The sequence below is a fragment of the Dreissena polymorpha genome, chromosome 8 (assembly GCF_020536995.1).
Source record: "Dreissena polymorpha isolate Duluth1 chromosome 8, UMN_Dpol_1.0, whole genome shotgun sequence".
Lineage (NCBI taxonomy): Eukaryota > Metazoa > Mollusca > Bivalvia > Myida > Dreissenidae > Dreissena > Dreissena polymorpha.
The window spans coordinates 99,874,335-99,898,205 of record NC_068362.1 but is presented as its reverse complement, the minus strand read 5'-3'; the positions used below and the strand labels follow the sequence as shown (position 1 = coordinate 99,898,205).

Here is a 23,871-nt window from a genome sequence, read left to right as displayed (position 1 = left end):
TTTATGCCTAGCGTCTAGATAAAAGGCCTTAGCAAACAGCGTAGACCCAGATGATACGCTGCTTGATGCGGTATCTCATCTGGGTCTGCGCTGTTTACTTAAAGGAATTTCTGTAAGAAAATTTCTAAGTACAGGAATACATAAACAAGACATCCCTAATTTTGGAAATAAATTGATCCAATTTAGAAGGATAGGAGAGTCCACTTGGCATAAATGGGTTAATTGAATAAGAAAAGCTCTATGCTCAGTACCTGTTGATCAATCAAAATACGTTACAAAGCTAACTAGTATTGCAAGTTATTTTATGAAACCTATATAATTGATCGCTACTTCCCTCAACTTATCTTGTGAACAGTGACCAAAACGGAGCAGTAATTTATGATGCTTCTGTGGACAAATTTGTTTAAAATGTGCATGTGATTTTCTAAACACTTGTGAGGCACCATTATATCAGGCCTATGGCTCAACTCTTTCCAACTCAGAAGCAAAGTGGAAATTGCTATGTGCAAACAGCATAAACCAGAACAGCCTGTGAGTAACTCGCAGTCTGTTCAGGTTTTATGCTGTTTGCTGCTCATCAGTAATTATAAGGGTTGGAAATGAAGCCTAAAAACTTAAATCTAGTAAGAAAGGTTTTATAATAATTTAATTACATATGGGAGGGGCTAAAATGTGTTAAAATACATATCTAAGTGGGAAAGGGTTAAGGAAATATCTGGCACGTCACTTACAAAAGATTAATGTGACAATCAAAGTTGGATGGTTATTTTTTTAAATAATGTTAAGTCTTTCAACTTTGAGAGCTTGATTATTCACACAATAAAAAAATAACAAGTGCTCAATTGAGCTTAATGGAAGTTTTAGATAGCTTGAAAACTTAAACGTTAACCCATTTATGCCTAGTTGACTCTCCCATCCTTCCAAATTGGATCAATTTATTTCCAAAATTAGGGATGTCTAGTATATTTTTTCTATATTTAGAATATTTCTTTCAGAAATTCCTTTCAGCAAACAGCGCAGACCCTGATGAGACGCCGCATCATGCGGCGTCTCATCTTGGTCTACGCTGTTTGCCAAGGCCTTTTTTCTAGACGCTTAGGCATAAATGGGTTAAACTTGCAACTGTGTTTTTTTTATATTAATGCAATCCAGTGATTCAAATTCTCAACCATGAATCACATATATGACAGCTATTAGTGATACAGATATTGACCTAACATTTACATATTAAACAGTCTTAGATAACCCACTCAACCGTCAACCGAGTCGAGAGATTTTTGGGTCGGTCAAGTGAAAATTATAAGCCGGTAGCCCGATCGGTAGAGTGCAATTTTTTGTGTCCGTACTTAGTAAAATGTCCGAAATAGATTCATATAGACGCTTATTCAAAACTGCATTTGTTATTTCTCTTGAGCAATCATTGATTAAACGCTTATTAAACAGTGTTGTATGTCTACCTCAAGAGACGCTATTACTAGTATTATTACTGGGTGGAGAACTCGCAGCGATAAATTTGTTTTAATGTCTTTTCTGCGATATTTTGAAGGCGCAACGTACAAACATCAACTGGAAAATGACAATGAAGGTTGCAACATAAATTATGAACAGTCAATGAAATGAAAATTCCAACCATTACGGAAAAATAATCGGTCATGGCTTCGTTTTGTATTGGAGACTTTGATTCTGAGCCAGCATTGCTTACTGACTGGTAAGTGCATTTCATACGTAATGTACAAAAGCAACATGCAATTAAATATCATGCTCTAACTAACAAGTATAGTTTTTAACAGATAAAATTATTCTGTCAAGGAACGAATTCTGACTTTAAAAATTAAAATTCCAATGTGTTATCATACAGCATTTTAGATGCTGGTACAATCGGCGACAAAATAGATGTGGCTTAGGCAATGGAACTACTTCTACAAATGTCGTTTTAGATTAAGAAGACTCAGAAGTTAGGGCAGAAAGGTTACCTTATTGTTCTACTTCTTATGCACAGCAGCACAGGTACATTTTTATCCCCACGCTTTTTGAAAAAAAGGTGGGGATATTGTGGTTATCTCCGCCGTCCGTCCGTCCGTCTGTCCGTCCGTCCTGGCCACTATCTCCTCCTACACTAAAAGCACTAGAACCTTGAAACTTACACACATGGTAGCTATGAGCATATGTGCGACCGTGCACTATTTGGAATTTTGATCTGACCCCTGGGTCAAAAGTTATAGCGGTTGGGGTGGGGCCGCGTCAGAAATTATCACTCATTTTTTTAGGTTATTTTACATTTACTTCTTTATTTCTACACCGATTCACTTCAAATTGATACTGGACCTCTCTTATGACAATACGGTCAATCTCAACCATGCATGGCCCCATTCCCAACCCTGGGGCGCCCCGCCCACATAGGCCACACCCACCAAAAATTTCCATTTACTATAATTTTTTCATTTCTACACGGATTCACTTCAAATTGATACTGAACTTTTGTTATGACATTAGGGTCAATCTCAACTATGCATGGCCCCAATCCCAACCCTGGGGCGCCCGCCCACATAGGCCACACCCACCAAAAAATTCCATTTACTATATTTTTTTCATTTCTACACAGATTCACTTCAAATTGATACTGAACTTCTCTTATGACATTAGGGTCAATCTCAACTATGCATGGCCCCATAACCAACCCTGGGGCCCCGCCCACATAGACCACACCCACCCAAAATTGTCTTTACTATAATTTCTTCATTTCTACACCGATTCACTTCAAATTGATATTGAACTTCTCTTAAGACAATACAGTCAATCTCAACTATGCATGGCCCCATTACCAACCCTGGGGCGCCCCGCCCACTTAGACCACACCCACCCAAAATTGCCTTTTACTATAATTTCTTCATTTCTACACCGATTCACTTCAAATTGATACTGAACCTCTCTTATGACAATACGGTCAATCTCAGCTATGCATGGCCCCATTACCAACCCTGGGGCCCCGCCCACATAGACCACACCCGCCCAAAATTGCCTTTTACTATAATTTCTTCATTTCTACACCGATTCACTTCAAATTGATACTGAACTTCTCTTATGACAATACGGTCAATCTCAACTATGCACGGCACAATTACCAACCCTGGGGCGCCCTGCCCACATATGTCACACCCACCCAAAATTGCCTTTAACTATAACTTCTTCATTTCTACACCAATTCACTTCTAATTGATGATGAACTTCTCTTATGACAATACGGTCAATCTCAGCTTTGCATGGCCCCATTACCAACCCTGGGGCACACCTAGGTCAAACATTCGGCGTGGGGATACGCGTCGGCCTCTGCCGCGCCATTTCTAGTTTGTATTATTGCTAGTTTGACATTGCATTTACTTTTTTCAGATATTTGAGTGGAAAATTCAAATCATGTTATAACATTGTTTTTGTTTTCAGGCCGCCTTTAAGAGCAAACCTGACATGTCAGACCTGGATGTCACGTTGACTCAGACAATGATCATGATAGAATGGAGATGTCTGGAGACCTTGTGTTAAGTTTTTTGTCAGACATTAACTGTGAATAAAACAGAATCAAGCGTTAACTTGTTTAATCTTTATAGAATTATAACTTTTATTTCCGGCTAGTTATCCCCACGCTTTTTGAAAAAAAGGTGGGGATATTGTGGTGATCTCCGCCGTCCGTCCGTCCGTCTGTCCGTCCGTCTGTCCGTCCGTCCTGGCCACTATCTCCTCCTACACTAAAAGCACTAGAACCTTGAAATTTACACACATGGTAGCTATGAGCATATGTGCGACGGTGCACTATTTGGAATTTTGATCTGACCCCTGGGTCAAAAGTTATAGGGGTTGGGGTGGGGCCGCGTCAGAAATTATCACTCATTTTTTTAGGTTATTTTACATTTACTTCTTTATTTCTACACCGATTCACTTCAAATTGATACTGGACCTCACCTATGACAATACGGTCAATCTCAACCATGCATGGCCCCATTCCCAACCCTGGGGCGCCCCGCCCACATAGGCCACACCCACCAAAAATTTCCATTTACTATAATTTTTTCATTTCTACACGGATTCACTTCAAATTGATACTGAACTTTTGTTATGACATTAGGGTCAATCTCAACTATGCATGGCCCCAATCCCAACCCTGGGGCGCCCGCCCACATAGGCCACACCCACCAAAAAAATCCATTTACTATAAAAAAAATTTAGGTTATTTTACATTAACTTCTTCATTTCTACACTGATTCACTTCAAATTGATACTGAACCTCTCTTATGACAAAACGGTCAAACTCAACTATGCATGGCCCCGTTGCCAACCCTGGGGCGCCACGCCCACATAGACCACACCCGCCCAAAATTGCCTTTTACTATAATTTCTTCATTAATACACTGATTCACTTCAAATTGATACTGAACCTCTCTTATGACAATACGGTCAATCTCAACTATGCATGGCCCCATTACCAACCCTGGGGCACCCCGCCCACATAGGCCACACCCTCCCAAAATTGCCTTTTACTATAACTTCTTTATTTTTACACCCATTCACTTCTAATTGATACTGAACTTCTCTTATGACAATACAGTCAATCTCAACTATGCATGGCCCCATGATCAACCCTGGGGCGCCCTTGGGTCAAACATGCGGCGTGGGGATACGCGTCGGCCTCTGCCGCGCCATTTCTAGTTGAAATTGATTCGGGCTAGTGAAATTTCCAAGCTTGTAGCCCGGCTGGGCTAGTGCCTAAAAAAAATTTATGCCAAGACTGATTAAACATATACATAGTACAACATTCCATAAATCATAGTAGATTGTGACCTGCCAATGACATCACATTTTAAAGTACATACAGATCTGGTCAACATAAATCTGTCAAAAATAATGTTCAATTTTGACCACTTGAGTTGGGTTATTTTCTAAAAATAGATCACAAGAAGTTTGTGACGCACAAGATGGATGTAAATTACAACTTGCATAATACCTCCAACCTAGTTTTCTTATCAAATTTTAGGTATGTACATGTACTTCTATATTAGTTATTGCTGAAGTTAAAAAAGAATACTTTGGTCAATAAAGTTAAAAATATCTGAAATTTTTTATATGAATTTTGCGTTTTGTGATGCTCAATTTCAAACTTTGACAAAAACATGCCCAGAATACATGATTGTGTAAACCAAACTAAACATCTAATGACAACCCTCAAATAAACATACAATTCATTGAGTTTATTGATTTCAGTGGCTATCTTATCTATGAAGTGGTAACACGCACTTCCTTGAGCTATTTGTAATTTATAATCATGATACAAAATCTTACTAGAATTCGGCCAAACAATTATTACGTATTCCAAGCACATGTACCAGACTTTAATTAAAGAGGGCTCAAAAATAATAAATTACTGATTGATGACACATTTTGTTAAACAATATTGCATGTAGAATCAATATATTATTCTGGGATAAAAACTTATTTCAAGAGAAACAAGAGCTGTCTCCATAGGATGACATATGCCATTGATAAACGCTTTGATAGAAATAATGAGCATTTTTCGAAACCTAAACGCTTTTTCCGAAACCTAAACAAGGACCCTAAGTTCAAGGTCAAGGGGTCAAAATTTGTGTGCGTATGATAAGACCTTGTCCATATCCAAATGTATACCAAATATGAATGTTACATCTGAATCGACATAGAAGTTATGAGCATAGTCGAAACCTTAAGGCAAAGTGTGACGGACGGACAGTGTGATCACTATATGCCCTCCTTTGGGGGCATAAAAATAGCTTTTTTATGTTGTTAAATAAATTGTTGTTTTTTTGCTAAGTAGAGATGTGTTACTGGTAACATACAATTTATACTTGACGCCTCATAATAATTAATTATATGTCTACCAAGTATTTTACTTCCTTAAAGCTTGGTCATTGACAATACATGTACTCTTTCTTTTTGTAAATAAAAACATTTGCTTTACAATCTTTCAGAGTTGCTAACTGCTGAAAAAAAAGTTACATTTATATGAATGTGCCCTTCTTTTCAAAAACACAAATTTTCAAACGTCATAAACAAATTGGTTTCTTTTATAAATCTTCTGGCATATTTATGTCTACCTAACTATATTATAATAAATAATTTAAATTATGTAGATAATAAATCATACATGAAGTTACCACATGCACAACAAGTAGAAAGAATTGTATAAGAAGCAAATAAAAACTGTAACAAGTACATGTAAGTACTTCTAAAAACGATAACAAATGCACCCTTAAAAGTCATAAATATTTATATGACCTAGTGAGCAATGTTTGCATTCAATATCAAAGGAAAAAAAGTCCAGACAAGGAAGTTCTTAAAGCTTGTTACATACATGCTTTTAATATAGAAGCGTTCATGATAGGTCCATTTAAAGGGAAATTATTTCAACATCCACACATAGATTATAATAGCAATATTTAAATATTTACAAAGGTAATGTCAAGGAAGGAAAGAAATATAAGTTGACACAACATTGGCCCAACAGACACACCTTATCAGAAAATAAAGACGCTCAAGTGTTAAAAAATCATTCCTTTATTATTTCACTGTAATGTTGTTAAAACAGATGCAGTATAAGAGTAGTTTTAAGAGGGCCAAAATTACAAGTTGCTCACTTGAGAAAAGAGGAAAATAAACTCTTCTAAGAAGCCTGTGCGATGTTTGTATTATACATGTAAATTTGGCTTCTGAACAAGCGATTTTGTGCTGCTTTATAAAGTACAGAAAACGGCACTTTCCCAATTGGGAAAAAACTACACATTTCCCAATTGCTGTTAAAAACATTCCCAAATGAAGTTTTTTAAATAAGCAACATTTAGAATCAGAAGTTGACACTCAAGGAAAAAAGTTTGGTCGGACACAAATATGTCCAATAAAACTTCTTTTTCTGATCGTTTCAAACAGCAGAAACACAACGATTACATGACTGTTCGTCATTTAAATGGTTATTTCCCGTTCAATAAACATTAATGAATCGATAACAATACATTTTATAGTCATTCGCACACCATCAAAAGTGTTTTATTTCACTCCGATGTGTAAGTAAACAAGCAAGAGTTTTAATTTGTGAAGGAAGTGTGGGAATCCTCTGACGTCATTCGATAAAGCAATGTGTTCGCATGCATTCTTTTTATTGGTTGGGCAGATTTTCCTGAGGATCTCCGTTAAAAGGTGAGTGAGAAATTGATGAAAACCGACCAATCGTATTTTGTGTTTACAAAATCTCTGACGTCATCAAAGGGTTTCCCAGAGTCAAAATAGAATTTTTATGTTTAGATTTTGTACTTGCGGATTTTTGACGTGATAAAATGGTGTTTACCATACTTTTTCGATAACAATGGGTATTGTAACCGATTGAACAATGTTTAATGTGCATACAGGTGCTGTTTATATACGGTTTAATGACTTGGTTATTGAGTTTTAGCTCTTTAAAGTGATTGACATGGAAAATCTCTATGTGGACACATTTGTGTCCGACCAAACACGATTTTGGAAGAGTGTCAACTTCTGAGGGCTGGTATCGAAATACTGCTGGATCAATGGTATTGATGTTAATTTTTTCTGATAAATTATTTTATTAGCTTTTGAAAACAACCGATATGTAGTTGATAATTGTTACAAATTGTTCGAGTTCCATGGTTTACAGTAAAGATGGTGTAGTTTTTTGGCAAATGAAGTTGCACTCCTGGTCTCTATTATAGCATATATACACAAAAAAATACAAAAAAAATACGGGATTCCCTCCATTGGCATATCCCACCCAGGCAAATAAACAGACAGACAAGGTTATCAGAAATTAAACACACTGGGTTATGAAAATAATGCCATCTCGATGTCACCATTATCGAAAACTTAAGTCTAAATGAAATTTCAATTTTCATATAAAGATCAAGAGAAAAAGTCTTAACATTAAACCACATATCAATATGATATGGAAAATGACTTTTTTTTAAAGGTGGCGGGCCCTTTCAAGATGGGAAATTTTAATACCAAAAGGGATTTTGTTTATTTATTTATTTTAAGAATTTAATTTACTACTTGTTTAGCTTTAACATATTTTTACAAATGCTAATTTTTTATGTGCTCATACTTGATATGAGGAATATACACCTAGCTGGGAACATACAAAAACATACAAAATGCTTCTAACTTGGTACTTTTTGTACAAATGTAGTCCAAAATTTTAACAAGTAATGCTTACATGGAAAGTGAGAATATTTTAAAACCAGAGCACCGCATAACGGGTGCCACGCTGGGCTGCGAAAGCTTGTCAGAGTTTTTTTTTTTTTTAAAGGTCACAGTGACCTTGACATTTTACCTAGAGACCCAAAAATGGGTGTGGCATGTAGAACTCATCAAGGTGCAGCTACATGTGAAGTTTCAAAGTTGTAGGTAGAAGCACTTTGATGTTAGAGCCAATGTTAGAAACCTTAACAAAATGTTAAGGTTTTAGCACGACGCGGACGACACGACGACGGACACAACGAGCTGGCTATGACAATATCTTGGGTTTTCTCCGTAAACAGCCAAGCTAATTATTATTGAGGAAAAATATATAACTTTTACCAAGGGAATGGGGAAAAAAAATCCACAAATAAAGCTCTAAACGTTCACTGTAATGTGCACTCTTCATCCCATGATTATAGTAAAATATACTTGTGTTTATTTAACCAAAATGTTAATCAGCAAAACACTAGGCTGTGCACAATGGACTAAGTGGTGACATTTTGTTAAAAAGAAAATACATTTTCAAACAATATATATCTCCATGACTCAAAATGTTCTTTTTCTATATGTTGTCATTAAAAAACAGGTGTGCATTATACAAAGTTGCATGTTATACAAGGTAAGGTACTGTACCTTTTAGTTTTGGCACAGAAAAATAGCGTAAATTGCATTCAAAAATTGGAAGATCATGAACCTTTCAGGCAAGAATCGTCAAACCATCAACAAACCTGATACCATGTACTTTCTGAACAGCATATTCCTTTGGTTTTTCTGATTCAGTAACATTTTTGGTTTCCTTATCCATGAACAAATTTGACAACCGACGTAACTTTGACCCCACATTTTCTGTAAAAGTTTTTTGTCCTCTTTGTCTAGTTGCCATGGCAGGTTATGAATTCAAAATGTTCATCACAAAATTTTCATTTCAACTTTGCATGTCAATCCAGCTATTTTTGTGCTGTTAATATTCATTTGCATCATATTTTATGCCATTTTTTCCTTAAAACTTTCATACTATTTTATTGAAACTCCATTCGTTCCCATTAATAGAAGGCTCTAAGAACAGTTTCAATTTATCAAAGCCAAAGATAATTTAAATTGACTTATTAGTCAGTTAATTTTATTTAAAATCAATTTAAAAGCATCTGATTGCATAAAACATTGATTTTGATTTTTAGATAATAAGGAACTGTTACAATAAGTCCTCACAGCAAACTGGCAAAGGAAGATAATCATATCATTTTTTTCCTGTTCCCAGGTAAATATAAGATGGATGGGAAGTAAAGTTGCAATTTTGACAGAATCTGCTTGTAAAATTGTTTACAGCCTTGTTGTGCGATCGCAAGATTGCAACTATGGAGAGGAATGTCAAGACAAACGCTCATAATTAAATAGGAAGTAACATAATTCATGTTGCACTTACAGGCTTCCTGAAAATACCGGACCGCCGGTCTTGTCCATCAAAATTCTTTACGGTCCGGCGAAGTTTCTAATATTGCCGGTCCTTGTGACAGGCCAAACAAAATATGACTAAATACCGAAAAGTCTAATACTTGCCAAAAGAACGATTACACCCAATTGGAATCACTCTTTCGTGAATTTCGAGCCTTTTTTCATTAAGAACACTAACGCGTTACTAGTTCTTAAGAGTTCTCTCCCTTTGTTGTTGTTTTTCAAAAACGTCAATTTCATTGTTCCGACATATAACCATCTATCCAATTACAATGGTTGTAACAAAAAACTACACATGAAAAAAATGCTTATACAAATGATCGAAATTGTCAAATTTGAAGTTGTAATCATCATATATAAGCAATGTTTTGCTTTATGTCTCGTCTGAACGCATGAAATAATACGGAAATGTGCTTATATCAGTGTAATATCGCATAATGCCATTATTATTTTATTTTTGATAATATAAAACAGATAGTTTTGTAAAAGATTGATATTGTACGTAGAATATTTAAGAGTACATTTTGTACATTAGTTGACTACATAATTACATATTATATTGAATGAATCCCATATTTTAAAATTAAAGTGTGTTACATTTGCATATGAACACATAATGATTTGATGTTATATGTTCCAAAATCAGTTACTTATAGTTGTCCAATACTTATACACAGGCTGCACATTGCAATAAATATGAGTTAAACTTTAGTAAATTCTTCAGTTATAAACTCACGCTGTTCGGTCAGGTGAATTTTTGTCTGGACAGGCTTACTTTTCCATCAGCCTGTCCGGTTGACAGGCACTGTTTGGGACTTTTCAGGAAGCCTGCACATACATTATAATGCATATTTGGGTTGTTTTCCAAATTTGAAATATAATCTTACAAACACACTTACATAATTTGCAAATGGTAATAACTAAAACAGCATCTTTGTAGAATTGTAAGTAGAATGCATAATTTAATTGTCCTTTTGAAAAAATTTGATCTGATAAAAAAAACACTCATACAAGTGATAAAAAAGCCACTCATGAATAAGAAGCAGAAATTAGGCCAAAGCTCATGTTGTTGAGTGCTTTTTTGAGGCCAAGGCAAAGTAATGTTGGAGGCTCACTCAGGGTGGATTAGGAATGGTCATTATAAACCATCTGTGTAAGAGTTCTGGACAAGTGGTACTGCAGTGTTGACGTTGTTAAACGTTATAAACAGAGAATAAATGGTAGCTGTCATATGACAACAGATTGATATCCACAAAGCCAAATGGGAGGTGGCCAATAGACATTTTTCATGATGCCACATTTCTGTACACAAAATGTGTAAAAAAAATAAAATGCACAAATAAGAAAATTCCGACCGAAATGACAGAAACCGAAAAATGTGTTTCCCGGTTGGTACTGTGTTTTAAATAACCGTATGCTGTGTTTAAGCGTGCCAATGCGTAGAACATCATCGTATCGAGTGTTCCATAATGCAATTTTGCGATCTTGAGACTTCAGACAAAATGGCGGCCGCTTGTGTCTATGCATTTCTTAAGACACATTTACGTTACTGTGGTTTGGAAGAGTAAATTTGGGTAAAAAACTACGGAAATCGGACGCAGTCTAAAAATGTCGCATAATACGAAGTTCTATCGAAGTAAAAACAAAAACTTGACTCGAAAGGCACTCACAAACTGAACATTTTGTGGGGAAATACTACCGCCAGTTAGTCTATGGTTAACCCAGAATCTGACTAGCCCATTAGCAAGCAAGTGATGAACATTTTCCACTTCCAGATTCAGAGTCACTTAACCCTTTTTAGCTTCTTAACATTTCAATACTGTACATTTATGATGTTCAGCTTTACTTTTGTGTTTCAACAAATGGTTGCCTTCAGACAGTTGGCAACTTGAACTTTGAATAAAAATATGTTGGATACGCTGACATGCAGGTCCTTCAACTGTGAAATCCTAAATGACATATGGAGCTATGTATTTTATTAGAACTTCAAGCATAACAAAGTCTGGGTTTTTTATGGTACACATACTTACGTTAGCAGTGGACAATGACTGTTACATGGCAAAAAAAACAGTTTAATATGTTCTCACCATTTTTGGGCAATACTATGTATGAAAACATTATATTAAATAAGAAAAAATCAGAAATTTTTTTCCCAAATAATGCTTTTGTTGATGAAAATTCTTCCCAATTTGGAAGATTTTGCGACTCGAAAAATCCCAATTTTGCTAGGTACTTTTCCCCAAATTAGACAGAAAAAGGCCTGCGTATTAATTGTTGTAAATTGGTTGAGAATCGATATCGATGGTCTGAGGTAGAGAAATGTGATCCGGTTTCACTTTCAACTTTACTTTGTTTCAAAAAATGGTTGCCTTCAGACATTGGGCAACTTGAATTTTAAAAAATAATATGTTGAACGCAGGTCCTTCAACTGTGAAATTTCATTCAAACAAGGGCTGTTTGTAAAACATGCATGCCCCCCATACGGGCTTTCCGTTGTAGTGGCAGCCATTGTGTGAATACGATTTTTGTCACTGTGACCTTGACCTTTGACCTAGTGACCTGAAAATCAATAGGGGTCATCTGCTGGTCACGATTAATGTACCTATGAAGTGTCATGATCCTAGGCAAAAGCGTTCTTGAGTTATCATCCGAAAATCATTTTACTATTTCGGGTGACCGTGACCTTGACCTTTGACCTTGTGACCTCAAAATCAATAGGGGTCATCTGCAAGTCATGATCAATCTACCTATGAAGTTTCATGATCCTAGGCGTAAACGTTCTTGAGTTATCATCCGAAAACCATTTTACTATTTCGGGTCACCGTGACCTTGACCTTTGACCTAGTGACCTCAAAATCAATAGGGGTCATCTGCAAGTCATGATCAATCTACCCATGAAGTTTCATGATCCTAGGCCTATGCGTTCTCGAGTTATCATCCGGAAACCATTTTACTATTTCGGGTCACCGTGACCTTGACCTTTGACCTAGTGACCTCTAAATCAATAGGGGTCATCTGCAAGTTATGATCAATCTACCCATGAAGTTTCATGATCCTAGGTGTATGCGTTCTTGAGTTATCATTCAAAAACCATTTTACTATTTCTGGTCACCGTGACCTTGACCTTTGACCTAGTGACCTCAAAATCAATAGGGGTCATCTGCGAGTCATGAACAATGTACCTATGAAGTTTCATGATCCTAGGCCCAAGGGTTCTCGAGTTATCGTCTGACAACCACCTGATGGATGGACAGACCGACCGACCGACAGACCGACAGACAGACCGACATGAGCAAAGCAATATACCCCCTCTTCTTCGAAGGGGGGCATAAAAATCCTAAATGACATATCAAGCTATGTATTTTATTTGAACTTCAAGCATAACATTAACAAAGTCTGTATTTTTATCATACACATACTTACGCTAGCAGTGGATAATAACTGTTGCATGGAAAAATTATTTTAATACATTTCTTAGCATTTTAGGGCAAAACCTATGTATGACACACTATGTCCCCCCCCCCATATATTTGACCTTGAAGGATGACCTTAACCTTTCAACACTTAAAATGTGCAGCTCCATGAGATACACATGCATGCCAAATATCAAGTTGCTATATTAAATATTGAAAAAGTTATGGCCAATGACAATAGCTCGGGTTTTTTCCGAAAACAGCCAAGCTTAAAATGTGTTTGTCAGTATGTCCCCTTCTGCGCCGCTTTGATTTTTTTTTTACCTTTGACCTTACAGGATGACCTTGACCTTTCACCACTCAAAATGTGCGGCTCCATGAGATACACATTCATGCCAAATATCAAGTTGGTATCTTCAATATTGCCAAAGTATTCATAAAATGAGCGATTTTGGTCACATATACTTGACCTCTGACCTTGGAGGATGACCTTGACCTTTCACCACTCAAAATGTGCGGCTCCATGAGATACACATGCATGCCAAATATCAAGTTGGTATCTTCAATATTGCCAAAGTATACTTTTCATAAAATGAGCAATTTTGGCCACATACATTTGACCTCTGACCTTGAAGGATGACCATGATCTTGACCTTTCACCACTCAATGTGCGGCTCCATGAGATACACATGCATGCCAAATATCAAGTTGCTTTCTTCAATATTGCAAAAGTATTCATAAAATGAGCGATTTTGGCCACATATATTTGACCTCTGACCGTAAAGGCTGACCTTGACCTTTCACCACTCAAAATGTGCAGCTCCATGAGATACACATGCATGCCAAATATCAAGTTGCTATCTTGAATATTGAAAAAGTTATTGCAAATGTTAAAGTTGGATCAAACAGACCAACAGACCAACGTACAGACCAACTTACAGACCAACAGACAGGGCAAAAACAATAAATAAAGACAAAAAAAAATAAGACAAATAATTTCCCAAATAATGCTTTTGTCGATGAAAATTCTTCCCAATTTGAAAGATTTCGCGACTCGAAAAATCCCAATTTTGCTAGGTACTTTGTCCCAAAATAGACAGAAAAAGGCCTGGGTGTCATGATATTTGCATTATAATGTACTTTACCAAGGTCAACAAGAGGCTGGATACATAATGTGGTGGATACGGCATGGTCTAAGCAACATCATAAAGATGTTGGGATTTACCAAATCGGTTATCTTAAGATTTATACCAGATCAGAGACCAACAATTTTTATTATCGTCAAATCTAATAAGGACAAGGTCAAACTCAGCTTGGTAGGTAAAAGTGATTGGGGATTATGTACGGTGAAGGATTGAAAATATGTCACAACCACCTAAATTTAAGTGAGAAACAAGTTCAATTACATGTACCATTAAACAAATCCCTAGATATCCATAACCTTCTTACCTCCTTTGTTTAACAATTTTCAATGGTTCCGTGGGTGAAAACGGTCGTTTGGACTCATCCGTGTCACCTTCAACTTTCGTTGCCATGACTTCCACAAGATTCAAGGATTTCAAAAGTCAGGATCATGAACACCATCGTAAGTAAAACATTATAAGTGCATTTTTTAAGATTTTGAGTTGTTGACTTTTTACTCAAATTACTTCAGTTTACAGTGTGACTTCAGTGTCTGTATCTACCCTATTATTTACTCCAAAATAATTTTAACATGATTTACACACTTTTTTCATAGTAAAATGTTTCTTAACTATGCTGTATTTGTAAAGAAAACACATGTTAATTTTTTTTATTTTATTTTATAGATATTTATCCAACTATACATGTAAGATTATCACAATCCTTCACAAAATGTAAGTCTTCATTTTAAGTTTGTTGTCTGAGCCACCAAAAGCAGAGTGTCCAAAGCAACTAAATACCACTTAAGCAATTATAAATGGAAACTTATAAATGTATCATCATCTAAGCAATCAGTTTTCAAGTACAATAGCTTTAATAGATGTACATGAGCTTGCATATAAGTACGTGTCAATTACTGGCATTTCAATACACATACTATTTAACTATAAAGTTAGCTTCAATTGTCTTGAATGATCAAAGCTTTTTTTCATAATCTAAAAATGTTACAATTTCCATGTTTTTACCTTCATGTAAACTATTCTATGTAAATTATTACATTGAGGAATTAAGCTCAAAATCTATATTTGCTTTTTGTTCAGCTAGTTATGCAAGTTATGTCAATTTTATTAACAAATAAATTCATTCAATATTTTAATAATTTCTTTGTAGTTTTCTCCTAGTATGAAAATCTTGACATTTAAATATTCAAAAATTACAGAAAATCAAGATAATTATTTCCAAGACAAATTATGACAAATTAATATCATAGGCTTAGCACTGTTATCAAATCAAAAAAGCAATAAAAAGAGCATTAAAAATTGATTTAATTGCATTTTAATTACGCAGACTATAATATGCACCAAAGCAACAGAATAACAACTAACTGAGAACAATGTTTACAAGAGTTGAGAAATTAGCATCATATAGCATCATAATTAATCTCAGGAACTACGACTGAAACCTTTGTGTAAACTTAGATGATTATGCAAATACTACATTGTATTGTTAACCCTTTGCATGCTGGGAAATTTGTCGTCTGCTAAAATGTCGTCTGCTGAATTTCTAAAATTAGCATTTTCTTCGATTTTTTTCAAAGAATACTATCAGAATAGCAAACAGTTTGGATCCAGATGAAACGCCACGTTCTGTGGCGTCTCATCTGGATCCAAACTGTTTGCAAAGGCCTTTAAAATTCGGTTCCCGCACTGAAAGGGTTAAACATGATTCATATTTGTTTTCAAAAAGCCAACAGGTGTTGATGTTCAACTTCTGTGTTTGTGTGTCTTACTTAATCCATTTTTGTCTAGCGTCTAGAAAAAAGGCATTGGCAAACAGCTTAGACCCAAATGAGACACCACATGATGCGGCGTCTCATCAGGGTCTGTGCTGTTTGCTTAAAGGAAATTCTGTAAGAAATATTCTAAATATAGAAATAATTATACTAGACATCCCTAACTTTGGAAATAAATTGATCCAATTTAGAAGGATGGGAGAGTCCACTAGGCTTAAATGCGTTAAGCAGACAAAGACCAGATAACCGGGTTCAGATATTGTAATCAGATCCATCCTTACAAAACATGACACACTTTTTTGCTTGCTATTCAACAAAGAAGAATAAATAATTACTTTGGCTAGTGGATGATAACATCTATATAATTTGTGCACTTATATAAACCTAAATTGTATGTATTGTTTATACAATTTTATTATGAAGCATAGTATTGGTAAAAGTTTTCATAATAATAGAAGCTGATTTACCATAAACAGATTATAAGCTAGCTTGAATATGAACATTATATTGGTTAATGATAAAAAGTAATAGACAAGAATTATCAAACATAACTGTGTTATATGCCTTTGGTCATCTCATAAATAATGTTTTTAGCATCCATTTATTTGGCATACTTACATTTACATAACCGTTTTTAAAAAAGGCACTACAAAAAATGGATTATAAATTACAATATCAAGGAAACATTATACTTGGAAACAAAGCAATTGCTTTTTTGAAATAGGTAAATCTTTTAAGTACGTAGTTCATGAAACAAGTATCATTATTTTGATAATTTATAACTAAGAGAACTGTTACATTTGTTGAAGTCAATAACATGTGAATTAAACTGAAATAAGTATAGTATAAACACAGTCCACATTCAAAATGATGAATCAATGATCATATACATGACGGTCTATCAAATGTAAATCCGAATTCCAATTTCAATACTTAAAACAAGAAAAAATGTGTGAATCACAAGTTAAAATCATCTTCAATAGTTAACGGTTTAAAACTTTCTTAAACTTGAATATCTTTCCAATAAGGCTACACTCAAGTCCCCAAAAGAGGAAGTAATCCACTAGGTCGACCAAGCACATATTGATTTAAATTGATCAGCCCTAGGTACAAGCCATGGTAAATAGGGTGTAGATAAGCAATGAAGACTCGGGTTTAATACAAAGCATGTAATAATTTGTCCCACACCTGCAAAAAAGTTAATTTTACATTTTCGTCCTACAGCATACTTGAATAAGAGGAAGTACAGGAATCTGATAATTATGTGGGAAAATGGTATGTGAGAATCACAGGCATTCGGCATTAGCTACTACCCCCCACCCCCATGACCAAAAAAATTCGTTGAATTTTTTTTTTTTTTTTATATAACAAGGTATGTGACTTAGACACTTGAATTGCTGATTTCGGCATTCCAGCCAATTTCCAAAGCTCACTACTCCATCAATTTTCAGCCGATGCACAATTCTGGTATCAAACAACGCAGAAGACTTCATACTAAATGAATAAATCGATGCATGTTCGCATAAATGTAATGTAAAGCGGTCATCAAAAAACCAACTTGCAACATTATTTCTAAGAATCAATCTGATTTCCGCGAAAATACATTACAAACGTACACACTTAGGTTGAACAGTCATTCGCAATGGGTTAAACAAAAACTTCCTATATAACAAGAGAGTTTTCCCCAAGAAGATTGTGTTTTCTGCAATATTGTCAAAGGCATCTTAAACTTTCTGATTAAAGTTAAGCTAACCAATCAGTAAAAAGATTTCAATGTCCATTAAAATCTAATTTCAAAATACAAATTGCATTCTACTTTTTGCCTTAACGTGCTTAAGATTTTGAGGACCATTTAAGGGAGAAAACTACTGGACATAGTTCATGCAGGGAGACAACTTTAAAAGCTAAAGCTTAGGGATTATAATTCAGGAAGACAAATAACCTGGTGGCACATGGAAATGATGAACAGGCTCAGATATAGAAACAAATAATGAAAGAGCACAAAGCAGTATAATGAAATGCAAAATGGCTTTTGGATTGAGGAAATATCAAGTTTACCAGTATATTGAAAAATGAAGTATTATCATAATATAAAATAATTCCAATTGTGAAACAGTAATTAAAAAATTACAATATTAAACTGACATTGTCATATATACAGTTTTACTTAATTTTTTTTATTAATAAAGTATTCAATTAAATGAAAATGTTGAGTTTATTTTCTTTTAATTGGCCATTTTGGGGTAAATTTGGGTAAATATTTTAGCAATATCATTATGTTTTGCTACATGTATTTGGTAAAAAACATAATCTCAGTGATAATTTTTAGCAAACAAATCACCATGAACTTTGGTTATTTATGTACATATATGAAAGTTTTAGCAAAACCCATCCAGCACTTAAAAATGAGTTAAGTTCACAATATTTGTGTGTGTTTCATACAAACTATGGCAATAGCTATAATGCTGCCAATCTTAATGGCCGCGTACAAATCCGGTAATTAAAATATACCTGTAAGAGGTAATTTCTGAACATCATTTTGTTGAAATATTCGGAAGGATTTTTTGTCACTGAGCCCAGTTCTGTGAAATCTGGGCTTAATTCATGTTTGGGCTTAATTTAAAATGTCGTCTCTGATTTCCTGTGTGCAGTCCGCAAAGGGTTATCTGGTCTGACACTTTGCGCTTAAATGGAATTATTAATTTAAAATGGCGTCCCTGATTTCCTGTGTGCAGTCCGCAAAGGGTTATCTGGTCTGACACTTTGCGCTAAAATGGAATTATTAATTTAAAATGTCGTCCCTGATTTCCTGTGTGCAGTCCGCAAAGGGTTATCTGGTCTGACACTTTGCGCTTAAATGGAATTATCAATTTAAAATGTCGTCCCTGATTTCCTGTGTGCAGTCCAGTCTGCAAAGGGTTATCTGGTTTGACACTTTGCGCTAAAATGGAATTATCAATTTAAAATGTCGTCCCTGATTTCATGTCTGCAGTCCGGAAAGGGTTATCTGGTCTGACACTTTGCGCTTAAAATGGAATTATTCAATTTAAAATGTCGTCCCTGATTTCCTGTGTGCAGTCCGCAAAGGGTTATCTGGTCTGACACTTTGCAGCTTAAATGGAATTATCAATTTAAAATGTCGTCCCTGATTTCCTGTGTGCAGTCCTCAAAGAGTTATCTGGTCTGACACTTTGCGCTAAAATGGAATTATCAATTTAAAATGTCATCCTTGATTTCCTGTGTGCAGTCCGCAAAGGGTTATCTGGTCTGACACTTTGCGCTAAAATGGAATTATCCATTTAAAATGTCGTCCCTGATTTCCTGTGTGCAGTACGCAAAGGGTTATCTGGTTCGACACTTTGCGCTTAAATGGAATTATCAATTTAAAATGTTGTCCCAGATTTCCTGTGTGCAGTCCACAAAGGTTTATCTGGTTCGACACTTTACGCTTAAATGGAATTATCAATTTAAAGTAAGTCTCTTCCAAACAAAAATCCAGTTTAAACAGAAAAAGTCGTCTCTGATTAGTCTATGTTTGGTCAAGTTACTAACTTGTACACTCAAAGCACAGTGACAAGTTACTCACTTGTACACTCAAAGCACAGTGACAAGTAACTCACTTGTACACTCAAAGCACAGTGACAAGTAACTCACTTGTACACTCAAAGCACAGTGACAAGTAACTCACTTGTACACTCAAAGCACAGTGACAAGTAACTCACTTGTACACTCAAAGCACAGTGACAAGTAACTCACTTGTACACTCAAAGCACAGTGAAAGTAAGTCACTTGTACACTCAAAGCACAGTGACAAGTAACTCACTAACTCACTTGTACACTCAAAGCACAGTGACAAGTAACTCACTTGTACACTCAAAGCACAGTGACAAGTAACTCACTTGTACACTCAAAGCACAGTGACAAGTTACTCACTTGTACACTCAAAGCACAGTGACACCATTTATGCAGCGAGTAACTAACAGCAAATGTTATCAAACCCCATATAATGAATTATACTTCCGTATGTTTTAACTAGGTCAACTATCAGTGCACAGAATGCGAGTCCTTGAGACAAAACAATAAGGAGTGAATTATACTATTACAAAACTGTGTTAGTTAATCAATTGAAAGAGAAATATGATACTAATGACATTAGCATACTTAAATTATGTTTGTGGTTTTCAATTCAGATTGCATGTTACATTTGTATGTGTATTCTTATTTTCTACCAGCATAACTTGGAAAAAGTTTAAATGTAAACATTAATAAGAGCTGTCAGAGGACAGCGCGCTTGACTATTCGAGTGCTTGACAGTATAACATAAGCCATCATGGAGAGGGGGGTGGGGGGTATAATGTGGGTGTGTGGTAATTTAATAATGATTTTTCAAAAATAAGGAGGGTGGGGATTCTGGGGTGGGGCATGGGGGATGGTTTGGGTGGAGTGCATTGTGGTATGTCAGGTGAGCGTTGTTTTGTCAAAGTATAAATCAAATGTGATCATAAATAAAGAAGTTATGGCAATTTAAGCAAAATGTTCAATTATCAAAGTATAAAAGGGGCCATAATTCTGTCAAAATGCTTGATACAGTTGTCTGCTCTTGTTTATAGATTGAAATCATGTTAGTTAAGAAGTATGCAAAATATGAAAGCAATATGTCAAAGAACATAGGAAATATTTGGGGTAGTACGCAAACCTTAACATTTGCACACTTACGCTAACAGGAAAGCCAACGCCGGGGTGAGTAGGATAGCTCCACTATATATATTTCAAATATAACAGTCGATCTAAAAATAGCCACAAAAGAGTCAAACAATTGACCCAATATTTATATAAAAGTAATTGCATTAAAACAGTAATGTATTCGCAGTCTTTATAGCTTTACATACCAAATGTTCCTGTATTAATTTAAACAAGAGATGTGTTCGTCAGAAACACAATGCCCCCAATTGCGCCGCCTTGAAAAAAATTGACCTTTGACCTTGAAGGATGACCTTGACCTTGATCTTCCACCACTCAAAATGTGCAGCTTCATGAGAACACCGCTTTGACAAAAAAATAATAACCTTTGACCTTAAAGGATGACCTTGACCTTGAACTCAAAATGTGCAGCTGCATGAGAATGCCGTTTTGAATTTATTTTTTTACTTTTGACCTTGAAGGATGACCTTGACCTTGAACTTCCACCACTCAAATTTGCAGCTTCATGAGAACACCGCTTTGATTTGATTTTTTTTGACCTATGACCTTGAAGGATGACCTTTACCTTGAACTTCTACCACTCAAAATGTGCAGCTTCATAAGAATGCTGCTTTCAATTATTTTTTTTACCTTTGACCTTGAAAGATGACCTTGACCTTTCACCACTCAAAATGTGCAGCTCCATGAGATACACATGCATGCCAAATATCAAGTTGCTATGTTCAATATTTCAAAAGTTATTGCAAAGCTTTAATGTAATGTTTAAAAAAAAAAATCCTTTGACCTTGAAGGATGACCTTGACCTTTCATACTCAAAATGTGCAGCTCCATGAGATACACATGCATGTCAAATATCAAGTTGCTATGTTCAATATTTCAAAAGTTATTGCAAAACTTCAATGTAAGGTTAAAGTTTGTTTTTTTTTACCTTTGACCTTGAAGGATGGCCTTGACCTTTCAACAGTCAAAATGTGCAACTCCATGAGATACTAACACATGCCAAATATAAAGTTGCTGTGTTCAATATTTCAAAAGTTATTGCAAAACTTTAAAGAAAGGTTTGAGTTTTGTGTGTGTTTTTTTTACCTTTGACCTTGAAGGATTACCTTGACCTTTCACCACTCAAAATGTTGCTATGTTCAATATTTAAAAAAATTATTGCAAAACTTTAATGTAAGGTTAAAGTTTTGATGACAGAATGACAGAATTACGAAATGACAGACAGACCAGAAACAATATACCCCTGATTTTTTTCTTTTTTTTTTTACCTTTGACCTTGAAGGATGACCTTGACCTTTCACCACTCAAAATGTGCAGCTCCATGAGATACACGTGCATGCCAAATATCAAGTTGCTATGTTCAATATTTCAAAAGTTATTGCAAAACTTAAATGTAAGGTTAAAGTGTTTTTTTTTACCTTTGACCTTGAAGGATGACCTTGACCTTTCACCACTCAAAATGTGCAGCTCCATGAGATACACATGCATGCCAAATATCAAGATGCTATGTTCAATATTTCAAAAGTTATTGCAAAACTTTAATGTAAGGTTAAAGTTTGCTTTTTTACCTTTGACCTTGAAGGATGACCTTGACCTTTCACCACTCAAAATGTGCAGCTCCATGAGATACACATGCATGCCAAATATCAAGTTGCTATGTTGAATATTTCAAAAGTAATTGCAAAACTTTAATGTCAGGTTAAAGTTTTGTGTGTTTTTTTACCTTTGACCTTGAAGGACGACCTTGAACTTTCACCACTCAAAATGTGCAGCTCGATGAGATACACATGCATGCCAACTATCAAGTTGCTATGTTCAATATTTCAAGTTATTGCAAAACTTTAATGTAAGGTTAAAGTCTTGTGTGTTTTTTACCTTTGACCTTGAAGGATGACCTTGACCTTCACCTTTCACCACTCAAAAGAGCTGCACATTTTGAGTGGTAAAAGGTCAAGGTCATTCTTCAAGGTAAAAGGTAAAAAAGCGAAAGCGGTGCATTATGGGGCATTTTGTTTCTGACAAACACATCTCTTGTTCTAAATTGGTAAAGGTAAAGGCGCATTATTGGTTCACATGCAACTTCTCCATAACACTGCCTCTACATGTAATAAATTCAAACTTTACACATGTTTTCAGCGTTGTCTGGTGAAGTCCCTGACCTAGATAAAAAAAAAATTGTTGCAATATATTAGTGTCTTTTCACCATTTTGGGAATTGGGTCTGGTCCCTTTTGATTGGGAAATTCAGATATTATAGCTTACTTTTGTCAAAAATTGGTAAATTAATGTAGTTGATTTTATGCTTACAAATACTTTAAAATTTATAATAAAAGTGAAGGTTATTTTAATGTTCAACTTATAGAGCTATATTTGGAGATAATTTGACGTGTTTAGACTTTAAAAAAACAACGTTTCTGGAATCCTTCGATGGGGAATTTTTAGATCCAATTTCAGAAAAATTTATATTTTTTTAATTGGGAATGGGTCCCTGTACCAAACCCAAATTTGAATGAAAAAAAAACACCAAGAGCCGTTCATTTTTTCTATTATATTGCTTCAAGTGGTGATCAAGCTGTTGTTGCAACATATTGATGATGTTTACATGATGATGAATTTGAAGTAGATGCATCATGACAGGTATACGTTGACTCTGAAGCTTTTGTTTCTGCTCAATAATAACAGATTTTGGAGGTCCTCATGTTATTTGTATACAGTCTAATCTGTCAATAAAGACCACTCAAGGGATATGGTTGTTGTGGTCTTTGTTCACAGGTGGTCTTTATTCCCAGGGTCGATTGAAACTTTGGAAAAAAATGCAAGTAGTTTTTTTAGAGGTAACTTATCTATGTTTGTGCTCTATTGTTTAAATGTTTCAATACTTATGCATGTATAATCAAATAAAGGTTTGAAAACACAGTTTTGTTTTAATATTTATTATTTCCATTCCCTAATGTTTTTATTATTTATTCAATTAATCATATACGTGTATAAATAACTATTGACATACATGTATATGTACATGTAATTCAGAATGTTCTGGATTTGAGTTTTGCCTACACCAAGATCACTAGCCACTCGTCTACAACTGTGTCCTTTACCTAACAAACTAACGACCTTAACGCGT

General features: G+C 35.2%; 1 protein-coding gene across 1 annotated transcript in view; it reads right to left on the bottom strand.

The window, feature by feature from the left end:
* The window catches only part of LOC127840764 (tyrosine-protein phosphatase non-receptor type 11-like), an 83,802-nt gene extending 74,341 nt beyond the window's left edge, over positions 1–9,461 (bottom strand). The window contains exon 1 of the mRNA XM_052369179.1: positions 8,997–9,461. Within this exon, the coding sequence (XP_052225139.1) occupies positions 8,997–9,151 (155 nt within the window). The 5' untranslated portion in view covers positions 9,152–9,461. The remainder of the gene's footprint in view (positions 1–8,996) is intronic.
* Positions 9,462–23,871: the final 14,410 nt, after the last annotated feature.